The following is a 25,564-nucleotide window of genomic DNA, read 5'->3' on the forward strand; positions in this document are numbered from 1 at the left end:
TCAGTGCCACCAGTCCCTCAGAGCCACCAACCTCTCAGTGCCACCAGTCCTTCAGAGCCATGAGTCCATCAGTGCCACCAACCTCTCAGTGCCACCAACCCCTCAGAGCCACAACCCCTCAGTGCCACCAATCCTTCAGTGCCACCAACCCCTCAGAGCCACCAACCCCTCAGTGCCACCAGTCCCTCAGAGCCACGAGTCCCTCAGAGCCATGAGTCCCTCAGTGCCACCAACCTCTCAGTGCCACCAACCCCTCAGAGCCACAACCCCTCAAAGCCACCAACCCCTCAGTGCCACCAACCCTTCAGTGCCACCAACCCCTCAGAGCCACAACCCCTCAAAGCTACCAACCTCTCAGTGCCACCAAACCCTCAAAGCCACCAGCCCCTTGGTGCCACCAATCTTTCAGAGCCACCAACTCCTCACAGCCACGAGTCACTCAAAGCCATCAGCCCCTCAGTGCCACCAACCCCTCAGAGCCACCAACCCCTCAGTGCCACCAATCCTTCAGTGCCACGAGTCCCTCAGAGCCACGAGTCCCTCAGAGCCACCAGCCCCTTAGTGCCACCAACCCTTCAGTGCCACCAACCCCTCAGAGCCATGAGTCCCTCAGAGCCGTCAACCCCTCGGTGCCACCAACCCCTCTGTGCCATGAGCCTCTCAGAGCCACCAACCCCTCAGAGTCACCAAAGCCTCGGTGCCACCAGCCCCTCGGTGCTGCCTGTGCCACGCACACCTCCAGCAGGGATCCTGCACCTCCTCACTGGTGTTGGGACCTTGGCAGGAATTTCAGCCTCCCAGCGGAGGCTCCTGGGGTGCCCCGGGCTGGCTGAGGGCAGCCCCCAGCCCCGTGTGGACCCTCCCTCCCTCCCTCCCTCCCTGCAGACGTGGACGAGTGCGCGGACAACGTGAACCTGTGTGAGAACGGGCAGTGCCTCAACGCCCCCGGCGGGTACCGCTGCGAGTGCGAGATGGGCTTCAACCCCACCGAGGACAGCAGGGCCTGCCAGGGTGAGCGCCCCGGCTCCCTGCCGCCCTTCTCTGTCCCCCGCTGTCACCTCCTGAGCCCGCCACCCGCTGGTGCCCGGCGCCGGAGGTGCCACCTCTGCCGCTGGCAGCAGTTGGTGCCCAGCCTTCAGAGAGCCTGGATTCCTGCAAAATGGAAAACCGGGGCTGAGGGGAGAGGCTGGAGCGTCCCGGCTCCCCCAGGAGATTGTCTCAAACAATCGGGACCGTGCTGGGGTGGGCTGGTGGCAGCTGGGCAGGAGATGGCAGCAGGAGCAGCCTGGCCCTCTCCCCGCCACGGCCCGTCCCCAGCTGTCGCTGTTTTGCAGACATTGATGAATGCACCTTCCAGAACATCTGCGTGTTTGGCACCTGCCAGAACCTGCCCGGGATGTTCCGCTGCGCCTGCGACGACGGATACGAGCTGGACAGGAGCGGGGGCAACTGCACAGGTCAGGGCTGCTGTGTCCCTGCTCCGGGCTCTGCTGGGCTCAGCCGGCCCCGCAGAACCAGCCCGGCGTCCCCGCCGTGTCGCTGCTGCTGGGGGTGGCCAGGAGGGACAGCCGGGTGTGGCTCTGCGCCTTCCTCCGGGCGCTGGGAGCGTTCTGGAGGGGCTTGGAGGGGCGCCGTGGGGTGGGGACACACGCGGGCTGGGCTGGCAGCGCCTCACCTGGCTCCCCGGTGTCCGTCTGTCCGTCCCCTCAGACATCAACGAGTGCGCAGACCCCGTGAACTGCATCAACGGGCTCTGCGTCAACACCCCCGGCAGCTACCTGTGCAACTGCCCCCAGGACTTCGAGCTGAACCCCACCGGCGTGGGCTGCGTGGGTGAGTGGGATGAGGGGGACCCCCCGCCCACGCCCTGCGGGTCCTTGGTGGCCCCGTGTAGCTGGAACTGGACACGGCGAGGGTGGCTGTCCCCGTCTGTCTGTCCCTGCCCCTCTGTCCCTCCCTGCCTGTCCCCCACGGGTTTAACCCCGCAGCAGCAGCAGAACCCACGTCCTGTTGAGTGTGCCCCACCTCGTGTCGCTGTCCCCACCTCGTGTCGCTGTCCCCATCTCGTGTTGCTGTCCCCATCTCGTGTCACTCTCCCCACCTCATGTCACTGTCCCCACCTCGTGTCACTGTCCCCACCTCGTGTCACTGTCCCCACCTCGTGTCGCTGTCCCCATCTCATGTCACTGTCCCCACCTCGTGTCACTGTCCCCACCTCGTGTCACTCTCCCCATCTCGTGTCACTGTCCCCACCTCGTGTCGCTGTCCCCATCTCATGTCACTGTCCCCAGCTCGTGTCACTGTCCCCATCTCATGTCACTGTCCCCACCTTGTGTCACTCTCCCCACCTCGTGTCGCTGTCCCCATCTCATGTCGCTGTCCCCACCTCGTGTCACTGTCCCCACCTCGTGTCACTGTCCCCACCTCGTGTCACTGTCCCCACCTCGTGTCGCTGTCCCCGTCTCGTGTCACTGTCCCCACCTCGTGTCGCTGTCCCCACCTCGTGTCGCTGTCCCCACCTCGTGTCACTGTCCCCACCTCGTGTCGCTGTCCCCATCTCATGTCGCTGTCCCCACCTCGTGTCACTGTCCCCATCTCGTGTCACTGTCCCCACCTCGTGTCACTGTCCCCACCTCGTGTCGCTGTCCCCATCTCATGTCGCTGTCCCCGTCTCGTGTCACTGTCCCCACCTCGTGTCGCTGTCCCCATCTCGTGTCACTGTCCCCACCTCGTGTCGCTGTCCCCACCTCGTGTCGCTGTCCCCGTCTCATGTCACTGTCCCCATCTCGTGTCACTGTCCCCACCTCGTGTCGCTGTCCCCACCTCATGTCACTGTCCCCACCTCAGGTCGCTGTCCCCACCTCGTGTCGCTGTCCCCACCTCATGTCACTGTCTCCATCTCATGTCTCTGTCCCCACCTCGTGTCACTGTCCCCATCTCGTGTCACTCCCCCCACCTTGTGTCACTGTCCCCATCTCGTGTCACTCTCCCCACCTCGTGTCACTGTCCCCACCTCGTGTCGCTGTCCCCCTCGTGTCACTGTCCCCACCTCATGTCGCTGTCCCCACCTCGTGTCGCTGTCCCCACCTCGTGTCGCTGTCCCCACCTCGTGTCGCTGTCCCCGCCGTGGGTGCCCCTCTGGTTGCCGCGATGTTGCTCCAGGGCAGCTCTGGAGCTGTTCCATTCCCTGGCGGTGCCCAAGGCCAGGTTGGGTGTGGTTTGGAGCGGCCTGGGACAGCCCGAGGTGTCCCTGCCCGTGGCCAGGCTGATCCTTCGGGTCCCTTCCATTGGTCCCACACAGCACAGAGCCCCAGTAACCTGCAATTTTTCCTTATCCCTGGAAGTTCTCACCTTCCTTCGCAGCCCACTGCGGGGTGTGGAACGGGATCGCCTTTAAGATCCCTTCCGCCCCAAACCATTCCACAATCCCCTGATTCCGTTCCCGCTGCACCCACAAGTTTTCCGGGAGAGGGTTTGTTGTTTTTTTTTCCCTCACCGGCCCCGTCCGTGCGCAGATACCCGGGTTGGGAATTGCTTCCTGGACACGCAGGACCGAGGGGACGGCGGCATCTCCTGCAGCGCCGAGATCGGCGTGGGGGTCACCAGGGCCTCCTGCTGCTGCTCCCTGGGCCGTGCCTGGGGCAATCCCTGCGAGCTCTGCCCTCCTGCCAACACCAGTGAGCGGGGAAAAGCTTGGGGGGGGGCACGGGCTGGGTGGGAGGGAGGGAGGGAAAAGGAGCAGGGACGCTTCCCGATGGATCCTCCATCCGGGCTGGGGGTGCCGAGTTCGGGATTTGCTGCTCCGTGCAGGGCAGTGCGGAGGGGGAGTGGGCTGGGGGAGGCCAGGCTGTGGTGTCTGGGGGATCCAGGCTGGGATCTTCGTTCCCAGCGTGCCGGGAATGTGGAACCCCACCCCGTGGAGATGGGGGCAGGCTGTGGGGTGGCTCGGCGGGCGATGGGGATCGAGCTGCTCCGTCTGAGCCCCGGCCTCGTCCTCGTGGCCTGTTCCCGCTGGGATTGTCCCGGCTCCCCTCACCCCTGGTGGCTCGGGGGAGCCCCCTCAGCCCCCCCTGACTGCCGCTCTCCACAGCCGAGTACAAGACCTTGTGCCCTGGGGGAGAAGGGTTCCGCCCCAACCCCATCACCGTCATCCTGGAGGGTGAGTGACCCCTGCTCCCGGCCCCGAGGGACCCCAGCCCTGTGGGGACACTGTGCCATGGCACTGGGTGACATGTGGGGACACTGTGCCATGGCACTGGGTGACATGTGGGGACACCGTGCCATGGTTTGTGGCTGCTCTGTGGGGACACTCTGCCATGGCACTGGGTGTCTTTGGGAGCACTGTGCCATGGTTTGTGGGTTCTCTGTGGGGACACTGTGCCATGGCACTGGGTGACATGTGGGGACACTGTGCCATGGCACTGGGTGACATGTGGGGACACTGTGCCGTGGCACTGGGTGACATGTGGGGACACTGTGCCGTGGCACTGGGTGACATGTGGGGACACTGTGCCATGGCTGCTCTGTGCCCTTTGGGGACACTGTGCCATGGCTGCTCTGTGCCCTTTGGGGACACTCTGTGCCATGGCACTGGGTGACATGTGGGGACACTGTGCCATGGCTGCTCTGTGCCCTTTGGGGACACTGTGCCATGGCACTGGGTGACATGTGGGGACACTGTGCCATGGCTGCTCTGTGCCCTTTGGGGACACTGTGCCATGGCACTGGGTGACATGTGGGGACACTGTGCCATGGCTGCTCTGTGCCCTTTGGGGACACTGCCGTGGCTGCTCTGTGCCCTTTGGGGACACTGTGCCATGGCTGCTCTGTGCCCTTTGGGGACACTGTGCCATGGCTGCTCTGTGCCCTTTGGGGACACTCTGTGCCATGGCACTGGGTGACATGTGGGGACACTGTGCCATGGCTGCTCTGTGCCCTTTGGGGACACTCTGTGCCATGGCACTGGGTGCCCGCTGACCACCCCGTGCCGGACACCCAGTGTGCCTCTCCTTGGCCGTGCTCCGGGCTGGGCTGAGCTCCCCGGAGCTGCGTTGGTGGCACAGGCAGTGACAATGTCCCGCTGCCGTCCCTCCTCAGACATCGACGAGTGCCAGGAGCTGCCGGGGCTGTGCCAGGGCGGGAACTGCGTCAACACCTTCGGCAGCTTCCAGTGCGAGTGTCCCCTGGGCTACTACCTCAACGAGGACACCCGGATCTGCGAAGGTACCGGCGCCAGGGGCTGGGGACAGGGGGTGGCACCTCCTCCAGGGGCTGGGGACAGGGGGTGGCACCTCCTCCAGGGGTTGGGGACAGGGAGTGGCACCTCCTCCAGGGGTTGGGGACAGGGGGTGGCACCTCCTCCAGGGGCTGGGGACAGGGGGTGGCACCTCCTCCAGGGGTTGGGGACAAGGAGTGGCACCTCCTCCAGGGGTTGGGGACAGGGAGTGGCACCTCCTCCAGGGGCTGGGGACAGGGGGTGGCACCTCCTCCAGGGGTTGGGGACAGGGAGTGGCACCTGCTCCAGGGGTTGGGGACAGGGGGTGGCACCTGCTCCAGGGGTTGGGGACAAGGAGTGGCACCTGCTCCAGGGGCTGGGGACAGGGGGTGACATCTGCTCCAGGGGTTGGGGACAGGGGGTGGCACCTCCTCCAGGGGCTGGGGACAGGGGGTGGCACCCCGTAATGTGTGACAAGGCGCACGACCGTGTGTGCCAGGGCTGCGTGTGCATCCCGGCTGCCCCAGGGACGGTTGGGAGCGTCCCTTCCCCATTCCCTCCCAGATTCCCTGGTCACAAACCCGTCCCCCAGCGCCAGCCCGGCCTGATCCCTGTGCCAAAGCCCCCCGTCCCTCGTGCCGGGCTCCCCCCCGGCCCAGCCCGTGCCCTGCTCCCGCCGTGGCAGCGCTCTGAGCCCTCTGTCCCGCAGATATCGACGAGTGCTCTGCCCACATCGGGATCTGCGGCCCCGGCACCTGCTACAACACCCTGGGCAACTACACCTGCGTGTGCCCGCCCGAGTACATGCAGGTCAACGGCGGGAACAACTGCATGGGTACGGCTCCAGACCCAGCTGGCTTCACGGGGAGGGCTCCAGATCCACGGGGAATGGTCCAGATCCACAGGGAATGGTCCAAATCCATGGGGAATGGCCCAGATCCACGGGGAATGGTCCAGATCCACGGGGAATGGCCCAGATCCATGGGAATGGCCCAGATCCATGGGGAATGGTCCAGATCCACGGGGAGGGCTCCAAATCCACAGGGAGGGCTCCAGATCCACGGGGAATGGCCCAGATCCGTGGGGAGGGCTCCAAATCCACGGGGAATGGCCCAGATCCATGGGGAATGGCCCAGATCCATGGGAATGGCCCAGATCCATGGGGAATGGCCCAGATCCACGGGGAATGGCCCAGATCCACGGGGAATGGCCCAGATCCACGGGAATGGCCCAGATCCACGGGGAACGGCCCAGATCCACGGGGAACGGCCCAGATCCACGGGGAATGGTCCAGATCCGCGGGGAATGGCCCAGATCCGCGGGGAATGGTCCAGATCCACGGGGAATGGCCCAGATCCACGGGGAATGGTCCAGATCCACGGGGAATGGCCCAGATCCACGGGAAACGGCCCAGATCCACTGGGAATGGTCCAGATCCATGGGGAATGGCCCAGATCCATGGGAATGATCCAGATCCGTGGGGAATGGTCCAGATCCATGGGGAATGGTCCAGATCCACGGGAATGATCCAGATCCACGGGGAATGGCCCAGATCCGCGGGAATGGTCCAGATCCATGGGGAATGGTCCAGATCCACGGGAATGATCCAGATCCACGGGGAATGGTCCAGATCCACGGGAATGATCCAGATCCATGGGGAATGGTCCAGATCCACAGGGAATGGTCCAGATCCATGGGGAATGGTCCAGTTCTGCGGGAATGGTCCAGATCCACAGGGAATGGTCCAGATCCACAGGGAATGGTCCAGATCCATGGGGAATGGTCCAGATCCACGGGAATGGCCCAGATCTGCGGGGAATGGTCCAGATCCACAGGGAATGGTCCAGATCCACAAGGAATGGTCCAGATCCATGGGAATGGCCCAGATCTGCGGGAATGGCCCAGATCTGCGGGAATGGTCCAGTTCTGCGGGAATGGTCCAGATCCACAGGGAATGGTCCAGATCCATGGGGAATGGTCCAGATCCACGGGAATGGCCCAGATCTGCGGGGAATGGTCCAGATCCGCGGGGAATGGCCCAGATCCACGGGGAATGGTCCAGATCCACAGGGAATGGTCCAGATCCACGGGGAATGGTCCAGATCCATGGGAATGGTCCAGATCCACAGGGAATGGCCCAGATCCACGGGGAATGGTCCAGATCCGCGGGGAATGGCCCAGATCCGTGAGGAATGGTCCAAATCCATGGGGAATGGTCCAGATCCACGGGGAATGGTCCAGATCTGCGGGAATGGTCCAGATCCACGGGGAATGGCCCAGATCCATGGGAATGGCCCAGATCCATGGGGAATGGCCCAGATCCATGGGGAAAGGCCCAGATCCATGGGGAATGGCCCAGATCCACGGGGAATGGTCGAGATCCGCGGGGAATGGCCCAGATCCACAAGGAATGGTCCAGATCCATGGGAATGGCCCAGATCCATGGGAATGGCCCAGATCCATGGGAATGGCCCAGATCCGCGGGGAGGCTCTGGCACCGCCGCCCTGGAGCGGGCTGTGCCAAGGGGATGGCGCAGGAGTGCTGGAAACGGGGGCTGGGATTCGAAGCTGGACGTGGCGCTCGGTGCTCTGCTCCGCTCCGGGTGACAGATCTGGCCCGGGCTGGGCTCGATTTTGGGGGATTTTCCTCCCGTTCCCGGGGCTGGCGGTGCCGTTCCCGGGGCCGTCCCAAGCCCGGCGCTGCCGCTGCAGACATGAGGAAGAGCGTTTGCTACCGCAACTACAACGACACCTGCGAGAACGAGCTGTCCTTCAACATGACCAAGAAGATGTGCTGCTGCTCCTACAACATCGGCAAGGCCTGGAACAAACCCTGCGAGCCCTGTCCCACCCCTGCCAGCCGTAAGTGCTTCCCGCGTGCTCCTTTTCCCGTTTTCCCGCGGAATCCGGGCGCACGGACACCCAGGGAACGAACGGGGAGGACGGAGGGCGCAGCTGGGAGCGCCTGCTGCCCGTCGGGCCCAGCGCCCTCGTCCCTCCCTGGGCACAGCCGGCACCTCGGTGTTCCCTTTCCAGCCGAGTACCAGATCCTGTGCGGGAACCAAGCCCCCGGATTTATCATCGACATCCACACGGGGAAGCCCATTGGTGAGTAAATCCAGGGAGCCAGGGCTGCTCCTGAGCCTCTCCCGTGGTCCCTCGGGAGCTTCTGCTCGTCGGGAATTAAAGGTTAGGGTGAGGAAAAGAGGCTCGGCGGGGCCAGGGACTGAAGGAGTGGGAGATGAGCTGATCCCGTCCTCCAGGGAAGAAGGTGCGGCGCAGGGAATTGGTGGTGGGTTGTGCTGGGACCCCAGAGCCATCCCAATATTCCGGTGGCTCCCTGGGCTCCCCATTTCCAGCCTGCTCCCGGGGCTGAGCCGGTGACACTCACAGCAGGCGGGGGCCGTGTCCTGGCTGGAGACTTCCCAAAATGTGGCATCAATCCCGCCACTCCTGAAAGCTGTGTGGCTCCGGAGCCTTCCCAAAATTGCGTGGAGCAGCCCCAGGCTGGCATCGCCTGCAGGGTTCCCTCTCCGCCATCCAAGGGTTTCTTTCCTGGTGACCCTTTCCCAACTGATCCTCTGTCGGGAAGGGGCAGCGTTCTCCCAGCATCCCCCAGCATTCCCGGGATGCTGGGTTGGAGATGCTGATGTTTTGGAGCATTCCCGGGATGCCAGGTTTGGGATGATGATGCTGTGGAGCATTCCCGGGATGGAGAGAGGAGATGCTGATGCTGTGGAGCATTCCCGGGGTGCCGGGGTTTGGGATCTGACTCTCTGGAGCATTCCCGGGATGCCGGGGTTTGGGATCTGACTCTCTGGAGCATTCCCGGGGTGCCGGGGTTTGGGATCTGACTCTCTGGACCATTCCCGGGATGCCAGGGTTTGGGATCTGACTCTCTGGAGCATTCCCGGGGTGCCGGGGTTTGGGATCTGACTCTCTGGAGCATTCCCGGGATGCCGGGGTTTGGGATCTGACTCTCTGGAGCATTCCCGGGATGCCGGGGTTTGGGATCTGACTCTCTGGAGCATTCCCGGGATGCCGGGGTTTGGGATCTGACTCTCTGGAGCATTCCCGGGATGCCGGGGTTTGGGATCTGACTCTCTGGAGCATTCCCGGGATGCCGGGGTTTGGGATCTGACTCTCTGGAGCATTCCCGGGATGCCGGGGTTTGGGATCTGACTCTCTGGAGCATTCCCGGGATGCCGGGGTTTGGGATCTGACTCTCTGGAGCATTCCTGGGATGCCGGGGTTTGGGATGCCGATGTTTTGGAGCATTCCCGGGGTGCCGGGGTTTGGGATCTGACTCTCTGGAGCATTCCCGGGATGCCGGGGTTTGGGATCTGACTCTCTGGAGCATTCCCGGGGTGCCGGAGTTTGGGATCTGACTCTCTGGAGCATTCCCGGGGTGCCGGAGTTTGGGATCTGACTCTCTGGAGCATTCCCGGGGTGCCGGTTTGGGATCTGACTCTCTGGAGCATTCCCGGGGTGCCGGGGTTTGGGATCTGACTCTCTGGAGCATTCCCGGGGTGCCGGGGTTTGGGATCTGATGTCGCATTTCTGCAGATATCGACGAGTGCAGCGAGATCCCGGCCATCTGCACCAACGGCGTCTGCATCAACCAGATCGGGAGCTTCCGCTGCGAGTGCCCCATCGGCTTCAGCTACAACAACATCCTGCTCATCTGCGAGGGTACGGCACCCCGCACCCCGCACCCCAAATCCCGCATCCTGTATCCCAAATCCCACACCCCGCATCCCAAATCCCGCACCCCAAATCCCGTATCCCACCCTGCACCCCGCATCCTGCACCCTGCACCCTGCATTCCACATCCCAAATCCCAAATCCCACACCCTGCACCCCGCACCCCGCACCCCAAATCCCACACCCCGCATCCCGTATCCCACACCCCGCACCCCACATCCTGCATCCTGCATCCTGCACCCTGCATTCCGCATCCCAAATCCCAAATCCCGCATCCCGCATCCCGCACCCCAAATCCCGCACCCTGCATCCGGCATCCCGCACTCCGCATCCCCGCATCCCACATCCCGCATCCTGCACCCCGCATCCCAAATCCCGCATCCAAAATCCCAAATCCCGCACCCCGCATCCCAAATCCCGCACCCCGCATCCGGCATCCCGCATCCCGCATCCCCGCATCCTGCATCCCAAATCCCACATCCCACATCCCGCACCCCGCACCCCGCACCCCGCACCCTGCATCCGGCATCCCACATCCCAAATCCCACACCCTGCATCCCGCACCCTGCATCCTGAATCCCGCATCCCTCACCCCGCATCCCGCCGGGAATTCCGGCTCCTCCCGCCCCCGCCCAGCGCCCCGGGGCTGCCGGCAGCTCCCCGGGGCGGATTTTTGGGACGCCCCGGATCCCGGCGGTCCTTGCCCGGCCGGGCCCATCCCGGGGTGTCCCCGCCGGGTTTGTCGCGGCGTTCCCGGTGCCACGGCGCTCTGCCCCGCAGACATCGACGAGTGCAGCAGCGGGGAGACGCTGTGCCAGCGGCACGCCGAGTGCGTCAACATCCCGGGCAGCTTCCGCTGCGAATGCGCCACCGGATACCGCCTGTCCCCGGGGGGAGCCTGCGTGGGTGAGGGACACCGGGGGACACCTGGGACAGCTGGGACAGCTGGGGGACACCTGGGACAGCTGGGGGACACCTGATCATACCCGGGGACACACCCGGGGGACACCTGGGGACACCGGGGAGCACCTGGGGGACACCTGGGGAACGTCTGGGGACACCGGGGGACGTGGAGGACACCCGGGGACACCGGGGGACACCGGGGGACACCCGGGGACACCGGGGGACACCTGGGGAACATCTGGGGACACCGGGGGACACCTGGGGGACACCTGGGACAGCTGGGGGACACCTGATCATACCCGGGGACACACCGGGGGACATCTGGGGGGCACCTGGGGACACCTGGGGAATGTCTGGGGACACCGGGGGACATGGAGGACACCTGGGGAGCACCTGCGGAGCACCTGGTCATACCTGGGACACACCTGAGGGACACTTAAGGGACACTGGGGGACACCGGGGGACACCTGGGGAGCACCTGGGACAGCTGGGGACAGCTGGGGGACACCTGGAGGACACCTGCACACACGTAGTCATGTGTGTGGAACACCTGGGACACACCTGGTCACACCTGGGGCACACCTGATCACACCTGACCACACCTGGGACACACCTGGTCATACCTGGGGCACACCCGGTCACACCTGGAGCACATCTGGGACACACCTGATCACACCTGGGACACACCTGGTCACACCTGGGGCACACCTGATCACACCTGACCACACCTGGGACACACCTGGTCATACCTGGGGCACACCTGGTCACACCTGGGACACTCCTGGTCATTCCTGGGACACTCCTGATCCCCCCCCCCCTTTTTTCCGGGATGACAGCACATCAATGTCGTTGTGTCTGAAGTCACCTCTCCGAAAGCGCGGGCGGGGCTCTGCTGTCCCCACCTGTCCCCACCTGTCCCCACCTGTCCCCTCCCTGCCCCTCACCTGCAGCCCCTCGGCTCCGTTCCAGGTCGCAACGAGTGCCAGGAGATCCCCAACGTGTGCAGCCACGGCGACTGCGTGGACACCGAGGGCAGCTACGTCTGCGTCTGCCACAACGGCTTCAAGGCCACCGGGGAGCAGACCATGTGCATGGGTCAGTGTCACCTCCCTGGTCAGTGTCACCTCCCTTGGGTCAGTGTCACCTCCCCTGGGTCAGTGTCACCTCTCCTGGGTCAGTGTCACCCACCCTGGTCAGTGTCACCTCCCTGGGTCAGTGTCACCTACTCCAGGGTCAGTGTCACCCACCCCTGGGTCAGTGTCACCCACCCTGGTCAGTGTCACCCACCCCTGGGTCAGTGTCACCCACCCTGGTCAGTGTCACCTCCCTGGGTCAGTGTCACCTCCCTGGTCAGTGTCACCCACCCTGGGTCAGTGCCACCTCCCCTGATCTGTGTCACACACGCTGGGTCAGTGTCACCCCCCCCGGATCAGTGTCACCCACCCTGGGTCAGTGTCACCTCCCTGGTCAGTGTCACCTCCCTTGGGTCAGTGTCACCTACCCCAGGGTCAGTGTCACCCACCCCTGGGTCAGTGTCACCTCCCCTGGGTCAGTGTCACCTCCCTTGGGTCAGTGTCACCTCCCTGGATCAGTGTCACCCACCCCTGGGTCAGTGTCACCTACCCTGGTAGTGTCACCCCCAAGTCAGTGTCACTGACCCAGTCAGTGCCACCCCCAGGTCAGTGTCACCCACCCCTGGGTCAGTGTCACCCACCCCTGGGTCAGTGCCACCCCTAGGTCAGTGCCACCCACCCTGGGTCAGTGCCACTCCTAGGTCAGTGTCACCCACCCCTGGGTCAGTGTCACCCCCAAGTCAGTGTCACCTCCCCAGTCAGTGCCACCCCCAGGTCAGTGTCACCCACCCCTGGATCCGTGTCACCTCCCTGGCCAGTGTCACCTACGCTGGGTCAGTGTCACGCTCATTGGGATCAGTGCCACCCCCAAGTCAGTGTCACCCACCCTGGGTCAGTGCCACCCCTGGGTCAATGTCACTGACCCAGTCAGTGCCACCCCCAGGTCAGTGCCACCCACCCTGGGTCAGTGCCACCCCTAGGTCAGTGCCACCCCCAGGTCAGTGCCACCCCCAGGTCAGTGTCACCTCCCCGGTCAGTGCCACCCCCAGGTCAGTGTCACCTCCCCGGTCAGTGCCACCCCCAGGTCAGTGTCACCCACCCCTGGATCCGTGTCACCTCCCTGGCCAGTGTCACCTACGCTGGGTCAGTGTCATGCTCATTGGGATCAGCGTCACCCCCAAGTCAGTGTCGCCTCCCTGATCAGTGTCACCCACCCTGGGTCAGTGCCACCCCCGGGTCAGTGTCACCCACCCTGGGTCAGTGCCACCCCCAAGTCAGTGTCACCCACCCTGGTCAGTGCCACCCCCAGGTCAGTGTCACCCACCCTGGGTCAGTGCCACCCCCAAGTCAGTGTCACCCACCCTGGTCAGTGCCACCCCCAGGTCAGTGTCACCCACCCTGGGTCAGTGTCACCCACCCTGGGTCAGTGCCACCCCTAGGTCAGTGTCACCCACCCTGGTAGCGTCACCCCCAGGTCAGTGTCACCTCCCCGGTCAGTGTCACCCCCCGGTCAGCGTCAGTGCCACCCCTGGCCACGGGTGGTGCCGGTGGTGCCAGGCTGTCCCTGCAGCGCGGGCGCTGTCCCTGTCCCCGCAGACATCGACGAGTGCGACCGGCAGCCCTGCGGCAACGGCACCTGCAAGAACACCGTGGGCTCCTACAACTGCCTCTGCTTCCCGGGCTTCGAGCTCACCCACAACAACGACTGCATGGGTGGGTCTGCGCCCCGGGGACACCGGGGACACCGGGGACAGCTGGGGACACCGGGGACAGCTGGGGACAGCTGGGGACACCGGGGACACCTGGGGACAGCTGGGGACACCTGGGGACACCTGGGACACCTGGGGACACCTGGGGACAGCTGGGGACACCTGGGGACACCTGGGGACACCTGGGGACAGCTGGGGAGACCTGGGGACACCTGGGGACAGCTGGGGACACCTGGGGAGACCTGGGGACACCTGGGGACAGCTGGGGACACCTGGGGACACCGGGGACACCTGGGGACAGCTGGGGACACCTGGGGACACCTGGGGACACCTGGGGACACCTGGGGAGACCTGGGGACACCTGGGGACAGCTGGGGACACCCGGGGACAGCTGGGAACAGCTGGGGAGACCTGGGACACCTGGGACAGCTGGGGACACCGGGGACAGCTGGGGACACCTGGGGACACACAGGGGACACCCAGGGGACACCTGGGGACACCCAGGGGACACCCAGGGACACCAGGGACACGGGCCCTGTGTGCGGCGGGTGACGCTGACGCTCCGGCCGCGCCTCGGCTCCGTTCCAGACGTGGACGAGTGCTCGTCGCTGGTGGGGCAGGTGTGCAGGAACGGGCAGTGCATCAACAGCGTGGGCTCCTTCCAGTGCCTGTGCCAGGAGGGCTACGACCGCACCCCCGACGGCAAGAACTGCGTGGGTGAGTGTCCAGTGTCCAGTGTCCAGGGTCCAGTGTCCAGTGTCCAGTGTCCAGTGTCCAGTGTCCAGTGCTGGCTCCTGTGCTGGCTCCAGTTCTGTGTCCAGTTCTGTGTCCACCCCAGTGTTCACTCCAGTGTCCAGTTCTGTGTCCAGTTCTGTGTCCACCCCAATGTCCATTCCAGTGTTCACTCCAGTATCCAGTTCTGTGTCTAGCGCAGTGTCCAGTTCAGTGTCCACCCCAGTTTGCACTCCAGTGTCCAGCCCAGTGTCCAGTTCTGTGTCCAGTTCAGTGTCCATTCCAGTGTTCACTCCAGTATCCAGTTCTGTGTCCACCCCAGTGTCCAGTGCAGTGTCCAGTTCAGTGTCCAGCTCAGTGTCCAGTTCTGTGTCCAGTTCTGTGTCCACCCCAGTTTGCACTCATGTCCAGTTCAGTGTCTTCACCTCCAGTGTCCATTCCAGTGTCCACCTCCAGTGTCTCCACCTCCAGTGTCCCCTGCAGTGTCCAGTGTCCCCTGGCCTGGCTGGCGCTGTCCGTGCTGTCCCCGGGCTGGTCCCAGCTGTGGGATTCTCCAGCAGCACCCCCGAGTCCCCTGGAAGCCAAACCTGGTCACTGAAATGCACCCTGGGGTGCCGGGGACTTGTGTCCCCCTGGGGTGACACTGACGGGAGGGTGACACTGACTGGGTGGTGACACAGACGGGGGGTGACACTGGGGGGTGACACTGTCTGGGGGTGACACTGTCTGGGGGGTGACACTGACTGGGGGTGACACTGACTGGGGTTGACAATGTCTGGAGGTGACACTGACTGGGAGTGACACTGACAGAGGGGTGACACTGACTGGGGGTGACTCTGGGGGGTGACACTGTCTGGGGGTGACACTGTCTGGGGGTGACACCGTCCCCTCCCTGCTCCACTCCCTCCAGGCCTGTCCTGCCCGTGTCCTGGCACCTGCAGGCAGAGGGAGAAATGTCCAGCCCATGCCCCAAAGCCCCCCCCAGGGATTCCCTGGGGACCACCCTGGAGATGTCTCCCCCGCTCCCCGTCACCTCTGGGGCAAGGAGCGCCCCGGGGTGCTGGGAGCAGAGCCCACCCCTGGCTGCTTTCCCCTCCCCAGACATCAACGAGTGCGTGAGCCTGCCCGGGACCTGCTCGCCGGGCACCTGCCAGAACCTGGAGGGCTCCTTCCGCTGCATCTGCCCCCCGGGCTACGAGGTGCAGAACGACAACTGCATCGGTGAGCTCGGCTCTGTGCCCCCCCTTCCCGGCACCTGCGCACCCCATCCCGTCCTTCCCCAGGGGTTCGGGGTGCCCCCGGGGCGTCAGGACCCCCAGATCCCTGCTGGGAGCCGGGCAGCACCGGCTCGGGGGGCTTGGGGGACTTGGGGGGGCTCGGGGGGTTCAGGGGGCTCAGGGGGTTTGGGGGGTTCAGGGGGCTCAGGGGGCTCAGGGGGTTCAGGGGGCTCAGGGGGTTTGGGGGGTTCAGGGGGCTCAGGGGGCTCAGGGGGTTCAGGGGGTTTGGGGGGTTTAGGGGACTCAGGAGGCTCAGGAGGCTCAGAGGGCTTGGGTGGCTCAGGAGGCTCAGGGGGTTCAGGGGGCTCAGGGGACTTGGGGGACTCAGGGGACTCAGGAGGCTCAGGAGGCTCAGAGGGCTTGGGTGGCTCAGGAGGCTCAGGGGGTTCAGGGGGCTCAGGGGACTTGGGGGACTCAGGGGACTCAGGAGGCTCAGGGGGCTCAGGGGGTTTAGGGGGCTCAGGGGACTCGGGGGACTTGGGGGACTCAGGGGACTCAGGGGGCTCAGGCAGCTCATGGAGCTCAGGGGGTTCAGGGGACTCAGGAGGCTCAGGGGGCTCAGGGGACTCGGGGGACTTGGGGGACTCAGGGGGTTCAGGGGGCTCGGGGGGTTCAGGGTGCTCAGGGGGCTCAGGGGATTCAGGGGACTTGGGGGACTCAGGGGGTTCAGGGTGCTCAGGGGGTTCAGGGTGCTCAGGGTGCTCAGGGGGCTCAGGGGATTCAGGGGTGCTGCTGTGCCCTGCGGTAGGGTTGAGGGGGTGTGTCAGGGGTGACGTGCATCCCCCCCCAAATCCCCCCTCACCCCTTCCGATGACCTCTGGCTGCCTCCCTGCCGCTCCCAGACATCAACGAGTGCGAAGAGGAGCCCAACATCTGCCTCTTCGGGACGTGCACCAACACCCCCGGCAGCTTCCAGTGCGTGTGTCCCCCGGGCTTCGTGCTGTCCGACAACGGCCGCCGCTGCTTCGGTCAGTGCAGCCGCTCCCGGGCGGGAGGGAGCAGCGTTCCCGGGAATCTCCCTGACCTTGGCACCTCCCCGTCCTCCCCCAGACACTCGCCAGAGCTTCTGCTTCACTCGCTTCGACAACGGGAAGTGCTCGGTGCCCAAGGCCTTCAACACCACCAAGGCTCGGTGCTGCTGCAGCAAAATGCCCGGGGAGGGCTGGGGAGACCCGTGCGAGCTGTGCCCGCAGGAGGGGAACGGTACGAGCGGGAGAGGGGCGGGGGTGTCCCCCGGGGAGAGGGGCGGGGATGTCCCCATGGGAGAGGGATGGGGATGTCCCCATGGGAGCAGTGTCTGTGTCCCCATGGGAGCAGTGAGTGTGTCTCCATGGGAGCAGTGTCTGTGTCCCCATTGGGGCAGTGGCTTTGTCCCTAAGGGAGCAGGGGCTTTGTCCCTAAGGGAGCAGTGTCTGTGTCCCCAGTGGGGCAATGTCTGTGTCCCCATGGGAGCAGTGAGTGTGTCTCCATGGGAGCAGTGGCTGTGTCCCCACAGGAGCAGTGGCTGTGTCCCCATGGGAGCAGCGAGTGTGTCTCCATGGGAGCAGTGTCTGTGTCCCCACAGGAGCAGTGTCTGTGTCCCCATTGGGGCAGTGTCTGTGTCCCCATGGGAGCAGTGTCTGTGTCCCCACAGGAGCAGTGGCTGTGTCCCCAATGGGGCAGTGTCTGTGTCCCCATGGGAGCAGTGGCTGTGTCCCCAATGGGGCAGTGTCTGTGTCCCCATGGGAGCAGTGGCTGTGTCCCCAATGGGGCAGTGGCTGTGTCCCCACAGGAGCAGTGGCTGTGTCCCCACAGGAGCAGTGTCTGTGTCCCCAATGGGGCAGTGTCTGTGTCCCCACAGGAGCAGTGTCTGTGTCCCCATGGGAGCAGTGTCTGTGTCCCCACAGGAGCAGTGTCTGTGTCCCCAATGGGGCAGTGGCTGTGTCCCCATGGGAGCAGTGGCCGTGTCCCCATGGGAGCAGTGTCTGTGTCCCCACGGCACTTCCAGAAGCTTCCTCAGCCCGTTCCCGGTGCCGGGAGCAGAATCCCTTGGGCACACCCCACTTTCCTGCTCTCTTGCAGTTGCCTTCCAGGAGCTGTGTCCGTACGGCCACGGAGCCATCCCGGGCCCGGGGGACACCCGGGAAGGTGAGGCTGCCCCGGCAGAGCTTTGGGCTGGCGGTTCCTGGCTGGGGTGGAGCAGGGTGGGATCCCGGGGGCACACGGGACTGGGCACCCCCAAAACCCCGGCTGCTCACCGGGGCTTCACCCCTCAGCTCCGCCGAACTCCCGGGAGCATCCCCTGTCGGTCCCGAGGGCGCAGGGCCGTTTGTGGAAGTCTCATTTTGCGTTTCCAGACGTGAACGAGTGCTCGGAGAACCTGGGCGTGTGCATCAACGGCGCCTGCATCAACACCGACGGCTCCTTCCGCTGCGAGTGCCCCTTCGGCTACAACCTGGACTACACCGGGGTCAACTGCGTGGGTGAGGCTCGGGGGGCGTCTCTGGGGGTCTGCGTGGGTGCCCCGCTGCCTCCTGCTCTGTCCCGCTCGCTCCGGAGGTGATGGATCCGTGTGTGCCCGTGCAGGGAGGGAATCGCTGCTCCTCCGCCCCTTCCCTTCCCGTCCCGGTTCAGTCTGAGCGCTCTGCAAGAGCCCAGCCCAGCCCTTCCCCACCCTCCTCCTCCTCCTCCTCCTCCTCCTCACGCTGCTGTGCTCCCCAGACACGGACGAGTGCTCCATCGGCAATCCCTGCGGGAATGGCACCTGCACCAACGTGGTGGGAGGCTTCGAGTGCGCCTGCGACGAGGGCTTTGAGCCGGGGCCCATGATGACCTGTGAAGGTAACGGCCTGGGGGACCTGGGGGACCTGGGGGACCTGGGGGGCCTGGGGGACCTGAGGGACCTGGGGGGCAACCCCTTCATCCCCACCACGCTGGGCTGTGTGAGACCCTGATCCCCGCCAGGACCAGACTCCTCATTCCCATCACACTGAGCTCTGTGGGATCCCCTGATCCCTGCCAGGACCAGGCTCCTCAATCCCATCACACTGATCTCTCTGGGATCCTCTGAGTCCTGCCAGGACCAGGCTCCTCAATCCCATCACACTGAGCTGTGTGCCATCCCTGATCCCTTCAGGACCAGGCTCCTCATTCCCATCACACTGATCTCTCTGGGATCCCCTGATCCCTGCCAGGACCAGGCTCCTCATTCCCACCGCACTGATCTCTCTGGGATCCCCTGATCCCTGCCAGGACCAGGCTCCTCATTCCCATCGCACTGATCTCTCTGGGATCCCCTGCTCCCTGCCAGGACCAGGCTCCTCAATCCCATCACACTGAGCTCTGTGGGATCCCCTGATCCCTGCCAGGACCAGGCTCCTCAATCCCATCACACTGATCTCTCTGGGATCCTCTGATCCCTGCCAGGACCAGGCTCCTCATTCCCATCACACTGATCTCTCTGGGATCCTCTGATCCCTGCCAGGACCAGGCTCCTCATTCCCATCGCACTGATCTCTCTGGGATCCCCTGATCCCTTCAGGACCAGGCTCCTCATTCCCATCACACTGAGCTGTGTGCCATCCCTGATCCCTGCCAGGACCAGGCTCCTCAATCCCATCACACTGATCTCTCTGGGATCCCCTGCTCCCTGCCAGCCCCCTGTGGAAGGTGTGGAGAAGCCGGATGAGGCTCCTCCACACGCTGGGCTCCTTCAGCTCCCTCTGGAGCCCGGAGGAGTCCTGGAGCCCTGGCTGGACGCAGGCGCTCCCTCCCCGAGGAGCAGCAGCCTGTTCCCGTCGCAGCTGCTGCGACACCGGGGCTCTGTCCCCTCTGCGAGGAGGAGCCTCGGGGGAGCAAAGCTCTCGGGGGATGGATGCCCGGGGAGGGTCCGTGTGCCCCGGGGAGGGCCTGGCCCTGCTGAGGGCACCCAGGTGAGTCCTGTCCTGCGCTGCTCTCCCTGCAGACATCAACGAGTGCTCCCTGAACCCCCTGCTCTGCGCCTTCCGCTGCATCAACACCTTCGGCTCCTACGAGTGCACCTGCCCCTCTGGGTACGCCCTGCGGGAGGACAGGAGGATGTGCAGAGGTAAAAAACCCTCCTGCAGCCCTCAGGGCACGGCCCAAACCCTCCCCAGCCCCTGCGCTCGGCCGGCTGCGTGCAGGGAAGGTGGGAATTCTGCGCTGGCGTTTCTCGCCCTCACCCGCCTCGGCGTCCTGCTGGCAGAGAGGAATTCCGCCCTGGGAGGGTGGGGAGGTTTCCCAGAGCAGCTGTGGCTGCCCCTGGATCCCTGGAAGTGTCCAAGGCTGGGCAGGGTGGGGATTAGAGCAGCCTGGGACAGTAGGAGCTGTCCCTGATATGGCAGGGGTGGCACTGGATGAGTTTCAAAGGCCCTTCCCTTCAGCTCATTCCATGCTATTTTCTAAGCCGCGCGCCAGCCAGCCTCGCCTGAGGCGGCAGGGGTGGCAGAGGCTGGCAGGGCTGGCAGGGGCTCCGACGGGTGTCGTTGCAGATCTGGACGAGTGCGCCGAGGGGCTGCACGACTGCGAGTCCCGGGGGATGCTCTGCAAGAACCTCATCGGCACCTTCATGTGCATCTGCCCGCCCGGCATGCAGCGCCGGCCCGACGGCGAGGGCTGCACAGGTACCGGGGCAGGGCCGGGGCCCTGGCGCAGCGGCCAGCCAGGAGCTCTGCTCTGCGTCCTGCTGTGGGTTATAGCCCTTGGTTTGCATCCTGCTTGGGTTTACATCCTTCTGTGTTTACATCCTTCTGTGTTTATGTCCTTCTGTAATTCACATCCTTCTGTAATTTACATCCTTCTGTAATTCACATCCTTCTGTAATTCGCATCCTTCTGTAATTCGCATCCTTCTGTAATTCGCATCCTTCTTTGCTTTACACCCTTCTGTAATTTACGTCCTTCTGTATTTTTCATCCTCGGGCTCCTCTCTGGGCTTTCCCACCTGTCACACCTTCCGGAGTGTCCCAATAGGACACACAGAACCTCTGTCCATCCCTGGGCCTGCGTGTCACCCCCAGGGTGACACAGCCCTGGGCCACGTGTCCCTGCCTTTGAGTTTTTCGGAGTTTGTGCCGATCTGCTTGTGGAAGGGGTAGGAATGAACAACGCAGAGCTGCACAGGACAGAGACAGCTCCAATCCAACCCCATCCCATCCCATCCCATCCCACCCCATCCCATCCCGTCCCGTCCCATCCCATCCCATCCCATCCCATCCCAACCCATCCCAGCAGCAGCTGGAGCATAGGCAAGCCAGGGAAGCTGAATTCTGGCCACCCTGCTCTGGGATAGGTGGATGTTTTCCCCAGGGTGTGTGGATGTTTTCCCCAAGGGAATGTGGATGTTTTCCCCAGGGTGTGTGGATGTTTTCCCCAGGGGCAGGTGGATGTTTTCCCCAGGGTGTGTGGATGTTTTCCCCAAGGGAATGTGGATGTTTTCCCCAGGGTGTGTGGATGTTTTCCCCAGGGGCAGGTGGATGTTTTCCCCAGGGAATGTGGATGTTTTCCCCAGGATGTGTGGATGTTTTCCCCAGGGTGTGTGGATGTTTTCCCCAGGGTGTGTGGATGTTTTCCCCAGGGAATGTGGATGTTTTCCCCAGGGAATGTGGATGTTTTCCCCAGGGTGTGTGGATGTTTTCCCCAGGGGCAGGTGGATGTTTTCCCCAGGGGCAGGTGGATGTTTTCCCCAGGGAATGTGGATGTTTTCCCCAGGGAATGTGGATGTTTTCCCCAGGGTGTGTGGATGTTTTCCCCAGGGAATGTGGATGTTTTCCCCAGGGTGTGTGGATGTTTTCCCCAGGATGTGTGGATGTTTTCCCCAGGGTGTGTGGATGTTTTCCCCAGGGTGTGTGGATGTTTTCCCCAGGGTGTGTGGATGTTTTCCCCAGGGAGTGTGGATGTTTTCCCCAGGGTGTGTGGATGTTTTCCCCAGGGTGTGTGGATGTTTTCCCCAGGGTGTGTGGATGTTTTCCCCAGGGGCAGGTGGATGTTTTCCCCAGGGTGTGTGGATGTTTTCCCCAGGATGTGTGGATGTTTTCCCCAGGGTGTGTGGATGTTTTCCCCAGGGTGTGTGGATGTTTTCCCCAGGGTGTGTGGATGTTTCCCCCGGGGGCAGGTGGAGGTTCCTCCCAGCTGCCCCAGCACACAGAAGGGACCCTCGGGCGCTCTGTGAGGGCGCTCCCAGGGCAGAGAGAAGCCGGGCAGTTGTGTCCCTGGCCTCAGCCGGGCTGTGTCTGCTGCCTCCCTGGCAGATGAGAACGAGTGCCGCACCAAGCCCGGGATCTGCCCCAACGGGCGCTGCGTCAACACGGCCGGCAGCTACCGCTGCGACTGCAACGAAGGCTTCGAAGTCAGCCCCTCGGGCACGGAGTGCATCGGTAATGCCCCCCCCGGGCTGCTGCAGCCCCCCCGGGCACCACAGGGAGCTGCTCGGGTCCTCAGGGGGGCTCAGAGAGAGGGGGAGGCACTCGGGGTGAGGGCTGGAGGGACAGGACACGGGGAATGGCTTCCTGCTGATGGATGGGGTATTGGGAAGGAATTCCTCCCTGGCAGTGTCCAAGGACAGGTTGGATGTGGTTTGCAGCACCCTGGGGCTGTGGGAGGTGTCCCTGCCATGGCAGGGGTGGCGCTGGGTGGGATTTGAGGTCGTTCCGACCCAAACCATCCTGGGATTCTTTGCTCCTGTGCGGGAAAGCTGCTGGGGCATCACCTTCATCCAACCTTTCTCCAGCTGGTGGGTGTCTGCCGCCCCGGCGGCTACTTCCGAGCAGGACAGGGGTGAGAGGGGCCAGAGGGGCGTTCCTGGCTGGGAATTCCATGGGGGATGTGGGACGGGTGGTCCTCAGCTTCTCCTCGCCCGTCCTGAGATCCTCCTGGAGCACCACCTTCATCCAACCCCCCCCCTCACCCTCCCCGCCAGCCCTGGCACCGCCTGCTCCATTCCCCCGCTTCTGCTGGCGCCGCCTCAGATCCCGGATTTGTTCCCCCCCTTTTTTCCTGCGCCCAGACACCCGCCAGGGCTTCTGCTTCACGGAGGTGCTGCAGACCATGTGCCAGATGTCCTCCACCAACCGCAACCTGGTCACCAAGTCCGAGTGCTGCTGCAACAGCGGGCGCAGCTGGGGCCCGCAGTGCGAGCTCTGCCCCCTGCCCGGCACTGCCCACTACAAGAAGATGTGTCCCCACGGCCCCGGGTACTCCACGGACGGCAGAGGTGGGCACGGGCGACAATCCCGGCCGGAGCAGACAGGGAGCCACTGCGATGTCCCCTGGCTGTCCGGGGGAATCCAGCCCACCCCGGTGTCACGGGCTTGGGGGGGAGCTTCAGAGCAGCCCTGGAGGTTTTTTTGGGCTTGATTTTAAGGGATTCCTCTGGCCCTCGGGATGGGCAGAGCCAGGGCCGTTGGAAAATGAGTTGTTTGTTGGGAAAGGAGAGGGCGGGGGAAAGGGGTTAATCAGAATTCCTTGTTGCGCAGTGTGAAATGGAAAGGGCGACTGGTAGGGCATCAACCGGGCAGATATTGGGGTGTCAAAGCTGGCAGAAGGAATGGGAGCGGTCAGGAGGCAAATGTAACTTAGAGTGGAAACGATGATAATTTAACAGAGCCCTTCAGTCTGCCTCCATCCGAGCCCTGGGGAGAAGCCCCCCACATTTCCAGGGAACGCGCAGAAGATTCCTGCCTTGTGAAAGTTCAGCCAGAAATCCTGAAATCCAGATTTCTACCTCATGAAAGTTCACCCAGAAATCCTGAAATCCAGGTTTCTGCCTCGTGAAAGTTCACCCAGAAATCCTGAAATCCAGGTTTCTGCTTTGTGAAAGTTCACCCAGAAATCCTGAAATCCAGATTTCTGCTTTGTGAAAGCTCACCCAGAAATCCTGAAATCCAGGTTTCTGCCTCGTGAAAGTTCACCCAGAAATCCTGAAATCCAGGTTTCTGCTTTGTGAAAGTTCACCCAGAAATCCCGAAATCCAGATTTCTGCTTTGTGAAAGTTCACCCAAAAATCCTGAAATCCAGGTTTCTGCTTCGTGAAAGTTCACCCAGAAATCCTGAAATCCAGGTTTCTGCTGCGTGAAAGTTCAGACAGAAATCCTGAAATCCAGGTTTCTGCTTCGTGAAAGTTCAGCCAGAAATCCTGAAATCCAGATTTCTGCTTCGTGAAAGTTCAGCCAGAAATCCTGAAATCCAGATTTCTGCTTTGTGAAAGTTCACCCAGAAATCCAGTTTATCTTTCCAGCTCCCACTTTACCGGGGGGATGTTTACCGGCAGTTGGGGGCTGCCAGACCACGGTGCCGAAATGACTCCCGTCCTGTCCGAGTTATCTGATAACAAACGCCTGATAAAGCTTTTTTTTGGCTTGCTGAGCTGCGCTGGCAGCCGGGGACGGAGCAGCCCCGGCGCTGACAGCTCCTCCCCTCCCTCCGCAGACATCGACGAGTGCAAGGTGCTGCCCAACCTGTGCAGGAACGGGCAGTGCATCAACAGCATCGGCTCCTTCCGCTGCCACTGCCGCCTGGGCTACACCCCGGACATCACGGGCACCGCCTGCCAGGGTGAGCCGGGCGCCCCGCGCCTCCTCGGCGCCCCCTCCCCGCTTTTCAACCCCTCCCGGGATCCCTCTTTCCCTCGGGATTCTCCCTCCTCCCCGGGAGCTGTGGCTGGGGTACCCCGCTCTGTTCCGTGCTCCTCAAAGTCCCGGCGTAACTCCTTAAAGATGAGCTCCTTGTCTTCCCCGAGCCACGGGGACCGGCGAGGATCGGGATCCTGAGCTGAAATCTGGGAGCTGCCAGCCCCAGGCAGCACAGCTGGGCACCCAGGTGTTGGCATCAGGGGCACCTCTGGAATCACCAGCTCGCTCTCTGCGGGATTCGCCCCAATTTTTGTTGCGCTGGCCCGAACTGAGCTGCTCCCCCGAAGCCCTCGGGAGTGAAAACGGGGTGTTCACCCAGGAATGCCAGAGCCCGTGGGGATATCTCACCCCCGAGCCGCCAGACCCGGGCTCACCCGGTGCTCAGCAGCTCCTGAGTGGGCCGGGAGCCCCAGGGGGTGGAGGGGAGCACGACCCTGAGGCGTTTTGTCCCCGGAGCGCAGATCTGGACGAGTGTAACCAGTCCCCGAAGCCCTGCAACTTCATCTGCAAGAACACCGAGGGCAGCTACCAGTGCTCCTGCCCCCGGGGCTACGTCCTGCAGGAGGACGGCAAGATCTGCAAAGGTGCGGGGCCAGGAGGAGGAGGAGGAGGAGGAGGAGGAGGAGCGGGGAATCGCCTCCCCCTGGCAGCCGGGAGAGAGGGCCCGGGGCAGCCGGACCCGGGGAAATGCCGGCAGGGAGATGTGGGCCAAGGCGCCGGGCTGGTGCCTGAGGGTTTCAGCCTGGTGCGATCCAGGTGTGTCACCTCAGGGGAAAAAAAAAAAAAACAAACCGCTCCTGGCTCTTTCCTGGAGGCTGCCCAGCACATCCTGAGCTCCGGGGAGATGAGGGCTGGGTGTCCCCTGCAGGTGGTGGCATTGTCACCAGCCAGGCTGGGGCTGTGCCCGCCTCCCGGGGATTTGGGGATTGCAGGAGAGGCAGGGGAACATCCCTGAGCTGCGGAGAGGTTTGCTCCCCTCTGAGAGCTCGAGGGGGGCTGCTCCTGGGGCCCTGCATCCGTGGGAACACGGGGGTGACCCGAGACCTTTTTCCTCGTCCCTTCAGACCTGGACGAGTGCTCCACCAAGCAGCACAACTGCCAGTTCCTCTGCGTCAACGTCATCGGCGGCTTCAACTGCAAGTGCCCCCCTGGCTTCACCCAGCACCACTCCTCCTGCATCGGTGGGTGCGGAATTCCCGCCCTGCACATCCCCACGGAGCTGCTCCGGCTCGGGAGAGGCTCCCCAGGCCCTGCCTCCGCAGTCCTGCCCCTCTCCGCTCACCCTGGCAGCGTCTGCACCGTCCCTGAGCCGGCGGCGGTGCCAG

At 63.8% G+C, this 25,564-nt stretch overlaps 1 protein-coding gene across 1 annotated transcript in view; it reads left to right on the forward strand.

The window, feature by feature from the left end:
• LOC120763302 (fibrillin-2) overlaps positions 1 to 25,564 on the forward strand; it is a 75,352-nt gene that overhangs the window by 42,974 nt on the left and 6,814 nt on the right. The window contains exons 31-57 of the mRNA XM_058423582.1: positions 886 to 1,011; positions 1,335 to 1,457; positions 1,711 to 1,833; positions 3,516 to 3,677; positions 4,091 to 4,159; positions 5,098 to 5,223; positions 5,925 to 6,050; positions 7,928 to 8,077; positions 8,252 to 8,323; positions 9,782 to 9,907; positions 10,700 to 10,825; positions 11,792 to 11,917; positions 13,492 to 13,608; positions 14,193 to 14,321; positions 15,438 to 15,557; positions 16,456 to 16,581; positions 16,664 to 16,816; positions 17,675 to 17,740; positions 17,950 to 18,075; positions 18,314 to 18,433; positions 19,557 to 19,679; positions 20,104 to 20,235; positions 21,861 to 21,986; positions 22,616 to 22,822; positions 24,037 to 24,162; positions 24,701 to 24,823; positions 25,304 to 25,420. Of these exons, the coding sequence (XP_058279565.1) occupies positions 886 to 1,011; positions 1,335 to 1,457; positions 1,711 to 1,833; positions 3,516 to 3,677; positions 4,091 to 4,159; positions 5,098 to 5,223; positions 5,925 to 6,050; positions 7,928 to 8,077; positions 8,252 to 8,323; positions 9,782 to 9,907; positions 10,700 to 10,825; positions 11,792 to 11,917; positions 13,492 to 13,608; positions 14,193 to 14,321; positions 15,438 to 15,557; positions 16,456 to 16,581; positions 16,664 to 16,816; positions 17,675 to 17,740; positions 17,950 to 18,075; positions 18,314 to 18,433; positions 19,557 to 19,679; positions 20,104 to 20,235; positions 21,861 to 21,986; positions 22,616 to 22,822; positions 24,037 to 24,162; positions 24,701 to 24,823; positions 25,304 to 25,420 (3,366 nt within the window). The remainder of the gene's footprint in view (positions 1 to 885; positions 1,012 to 1,334; positions 1,458 to 1,710; positions 1,834 to 3,515; positions 3,678 to 4,090; positions 4,160 to 5,097; positions 5,224 to 5,924; positions 6,051 to 7,927; positions 8,078 to 8,251; positions 8,324 to 9,781; positions 9,908 to 10,699; positions 10,826 to 11,791; positions 11,918 to 13,491; positions 13,609 to 14,192; positions 14,322 to 15,437; positions 15,558 to 16,455; positions 16,582 to 16,663; positions 16,817 to 17,674; positions 17,741 to 17,949; positions 18,076 to 18,313; positions 18,434 to 19,556; positions 19,680 to 20,103; positions 20,236 to 21,860; positions 21,987 to 22,615; positions 22,823 to 24,036; positions 24,163 to 24,700; positions 24,824 to 25,303; positions 25,421 to 25,564) is intronic.

The sequence above is a fragment of the Hirundo rustica genome, chromosome 26 (genome assembly GCF_015227805.2).
Source record: "Hirundo rustica isolate bHirRus1 chromosome 26, bHirRus1.pri.v3, whole genome shotgun sequence".
Classification (NCBI taxonomy): domain Eukaryota; kingdom Metazoa; phylum Chordata; class Aves; order Passeriformes; family Hirundinidae; genus Hirundo; species Hirundo rustica.